The sequence below is a fragment of the Carlito syrichta genome, unplaced genomic scaffold (assembly GCF_000164805.1).
Source record: "Carlito syrichta isolate Samal-C Ts95f unplaced genomic scaffold, Tarsius_syrichta-2.0.1 Scaffold311834, whole genome shotgun sequence".
In the NCBI taxonomy this organism is placed as follows: Eukaryota; Metazoa; Chordata; class Mammalia; order Primates; family Tarsiidae; genus Carlito; species Carlito syrichta.
The window spans coordinates 94,915-99,174 of record NW_007255930.1 but is presented as its reverse complement, the minus strand read 5'-3'; the positions used below and the strand labels follow the sequence as shown (position 1 = coordinate 99,174).

The following is a 4,260-nucleotide window of genomic DNA, read 5'->3' as shown; positions in this document are numbered from 1 at the left end:
AGACCTCATCTCTACAATAAATCAAAAACTAGCCGGGCGTGGTAGCGCGCGCCTATAGTTCCAGCTACTTGGAAGGTTAAGGTGGAAGGATCGCTGGAGCCCAGCAGGTCAAGGCTACAGTGGCCAGGAGCGGCCACTGCACTCCAGTCTGGGCGACAGAGTGAGACTCCAACTCAAAAAAAGAAATAAACAACAGCCCCATTGAAAAGTGGGCAAAAAGACATGAATAGACACTTCTCAAAAGAAGATATACAGGCAGCCAACAGACACATGAAAAAGTGCTGAGCCTCACTCATCATCAGAGAAATGCAAATCAAAACCACATTGAGATACCACCTAACCCCAGTAAGAATGGCCATCATTAATAAAACAAACAACAGCAGATGCTGGTGAAGATGCAGAGAAAAAGGAACACTTCTAGAATGCTGGTGGGAATGCAAACTAGTGAAATCTCTTTGGAAGACAGTGTGGCAGTTTCTGAAAGAACTAGAAACTGTCCATATGACCGAGCAACCCCCCTAGTGGGAATATACCTGGAGGAATTCAAATTATTCTACAAAAAAGACAACTGCAAGCCGGGCTCGGTGGCTCAGCATGTAATCCCGCGCCTTTGGGAGGCTGAGGTGAGTGGATTGCCTGAGCCCGCGGGTTCGAGACCCGCCTGGGCAGCTTGGCGAGACCTCATCTCTACAATAAATCAAAAATTAGCCAGGCGTGGTAGTGCGCACCTGTAGTTCCAGCTACTCAGAAGGCTGTGGCGGAAGGATTGCTGGAGCCCAGCAGGCGAGGCTGCGGTGGCCGGAAGCGGCCACTGCACTTCAGTCAGAGCAACAGAGTGAGACTCCAACTCCAAAAAAAACCACAAAAAACAAAAAACACGCATGTTTGTTGCAGCTCTATTCACAATAACAAAAACATGGAACCAACCGGGCTGCCCATCAAAGCTAGACTGCATTAAAAAAAAGTGTGGTACATATACACAACGGAATATTATGCAGCCATTAAAGACAAACATGAACTTCGCAGCAACTTGGATGGATTTAGAGTCTATCATACTCAGTGATCTATCACAGAAACAAAGAACAGAGTACCATATGTTCTCATTCATAGCGGATCTTGAACAATTATCATAAATACTATAAGAAAGGGATTGGCAATAGTGGGAACTGCCAGGGAAGTGGGGGTGGAATTGGTAGTTGAGGGAAACTGCCGGGGGAGGGAGGGGCACACCTCATCAACAAGGGCACCTGCATAATGAGCATTTGTATACCGAACCCTGAGTTGTACCCCACATCTTAAAAAAAAATGGATGTTATAAAACAGAATGAAGAGAGCAATAGAAACTTACAAAATAGATACATGAATAGGAAAAATAAATCAGACAAAATGGTTACCATTTTATGCATCTGCGTTTAGATTTTAAAGTTATGAATCACAAAAATTGGATAAAGACCGTATCTGTTCTCCCCCTTTCTAACCATGTTTCTATAAAAATTATGCATCCAAAAATGCTAGAAACCTAAAAACTATCATGTTCCTGGCCACTGATGCATTAAATTTAGAAGAAAAACTAGGAAGCCTTTTTTTTTTTAGTCGGAGTCTCACTCTGTCGTCCAGACTGGAGTGCAGTGGCATGTTCACAGCCAACGCAACCTCAACCTGCTGGACTCAGGTGATCCTTCTGCCTCAGCCTTCCAAGTAACTGTAACTACAGGCATGCACCACCACTCCCAGCTAATTTTTTGATTTATTGTAGAGATGAGGTCTTGCCAAATTGCCCGGGCTGGTCTTGAACCCGTGGGCTCAGGTAAACCTTGGCCCCCTTGAAGGGTGCAGGAAGCGACCAGAGGGGCCGCTCCCAAAATGGCACCGACACACCAGACAACAAAGGCCCTAGGTCCCGGCTTCTGTGAGCACAATTCCCCTAGCGCGAATTTCAAACCTGCAAGCCTCCAATCCGTAGCCAGCTTTGTTATGCGTCCAATAGGACTATAACATGGTGTTGGCCCCACCCTGCTCCCATGCAGTTCCTCCAATAGGAACATAGCACGGCCTGTTCCGGCCCCTGTCAGGCTGATAAATACAGCCTTCTCTCCCACTTCCTCTCTCTTTTTCTTTTTTCCCGTTACAGATCCCCTCTGTGACAGCCGCTTTAATAAATCTCTTGGTCCTAGCCGGGTGTGGAGTCATTACTGGCGCCAAACTTCTTTCACCCCCAAAGTGCTGGAATTATAGGCATGAGCCACCGCGCCCGGTGGAAGCATTTTTCAAACTTCTTTCAAGAATTACCCTTTCCCTTTGCCCTTTGTACACGACTTTATATGACCTTTTCACTTTCCTACAGTATTTTTAATGGCTATTTAGCTATAGAACGTTGGCTCAAGCCTTAGGGCAAGTGTTATACATTAAGTTCACTGATAGAATTTGAAGCTCCTACTTCATATTAAAAAAAACTATCAAAAAATTAGCCAATGACTGGGCATGGTGACTCACACCTGTAATCCCAACACCTTGGGAGGCCACCGTGAGGGGATTACTTGAGCCCAGGAGTTTGAGATCAGCCTAGGTAACATAGCAAGAACTGGACTCTAAAACATACAAAAACAAACAAATAAGCAAACAAAATTAGCTGGGCATGGTGGCACAAGCCTGTCGTCCGAGCTACTTGGAAGGCTGAGGCCGAAGGACTGCCTGAGCCCCAGAGGTCAAGGCTGCAGAGAGCAGTGATTATGCCACCGCACTCCTAGGACACAGAGCGAGAGCTCCCAACTCAAAAAATATATACATTCCCAGATACCACTGGGAGATAAAAATAATTCATGCCCATATTCATCTACTCTTGCTAAATCTAAACATGGAAAACTCTAGGTTCTTACTAACCCACTTATAAAAGGCACTTACCACCAGCAATTTTAAGAAAATCTTCACCTGTTGCCTTGTAAACCTAGAAAAGAAAAAGAAATTAAATACACAGCTTCAGAGCCTTGCATCATGTCGACACTCATTCAAGATGTCCAGGGTCTCAGGCTGTGAGGACATACCTCAATATACCGGGTCCCCATGTGGTGTTTGTGCCTCTGCAGTGCTAGGTCTCTGTGCTCCTCACTTACAAACCTAACCAGAGCTTCTCCGTTCCTTCGGCCCTGAGCATTCAGACAAAGTGCTGCACCTCCCCTTTGAGAATAATAAAACAGATGGCAGGCGGGGGAAAAATATGGTGAGAAAAAAAATGATAGGAAACCCATTCTCCCTTAGGGAATGTTAAGTAAAACAGAGATTTAAGAAAACCAACTTGGCAATATTGAGTCCTTTGAAGAATCTTGCAATATCTTGATCTGAAGACTGCCATGGTAAACCTCGTGCCCTGACGACGGTGTTGTCATCGATAAGTTCCATCTTGCTGCTGTGGATGAAGCAAAACTTCAGGTTGCATGATTAACTAGGAAGTCTGACGCCTATTATCCCCTACAAGACAATTTCTCTAGTTATGCATGAGCTATTTTTGTGGAATTCAGGCAAGCTTCCAATACTACCTGCTTTTCTTTTTTGTTTTTCTTTGTTTTTTGTGTTGGAGTCTCCCTCTATCACTCAGGCTGGAGTGCAGTGGTACACTCATAGTCACTGCAGTCTCTACCTTCTGGGTGATCTTCCACCTCAGTCTTTCAAGTAGCTAGAAATACAGGCATACGGCCGGGCTCGGTGGCTCAGCCTGTAATCCCATCACTTTAAGAGGCCGAGGCGAGTGAATTGTCTGAGCCCGCATGTTCGAGACCCGCCCAGGCAACTTGGCGAAACCTTGTCTCTACAATAAATCAAAAACTAGCCAGGCGTGGTAGCCCGTGCCTGTAGTTCCGGCTCCTTGGAAGGCTGAGGCGGAAGAATCGCCCGAGCCCAGCGGGTCGGGGCCGCTGCGCTCCAGTCTGGACGGCTGAGTGAGACTCCAACTCAAAAAAAAAAAAAAAAAAAGAAATACAGGCATGTGCCACCACGCCCAGCTAATTTTTTTAATTTACTGTGGAGACGAGGTCTCACCATAGTGCCCAGGCTGGTGTGTCGAACCCGTGGGCTCAGGTAATCCTCTCACTTCAGCCTTCCAAAGTGCTGGGATTATAGGCATGAGCCACCGGGTCCAGCTCCTACTTTTCTTTATAACCTGAAAAATTATCCCAGGCTTGGTGGCTCCACCTGTAATCCCGCGCCTTTGGGAGGCTGAGGTGAGTGGATTGCCTGAGCCCGCGGGTTCGAGACCCGCCTGGGAGC

At 46.4% G+C, this 4,260-nt stretch overlaps 1 protein-coding gene across 5 annotated transcripts in view; it reads right to left on the bottom strand.

The window, feature by feature from the left end:
* Positions 1–4,260, bottom strand: part of ESRP1 (epithelial splicing regulatory protein 1) — a 71,140-nt gene that overhangs the window by 42,757 nt on the left and 24,123 nt on the right. For all 5 annotated transcript variants that reach the window (XM_008069161.2, XM_008069159.1, XM_008069162.1 and 2 more), the window contains exons 7-9: positions 3,293–3,403; positions 3,042–3,174; positions 2,902–2,944 (exon numbers count right to left, since the gene is read on the bottom strand). In XM_008069161.2, coding sequence (XP_008067352.1) covers positions 2,902–2,944; positions 3,042–3,174; positions 3,293–3,403 — 287 coding nt within the window. The remainder of the gene's footprint in view (positions 1–2,901; positions 2,945–3,041; positions 3,175–3,292; positions 3,404–4,260) is intronic.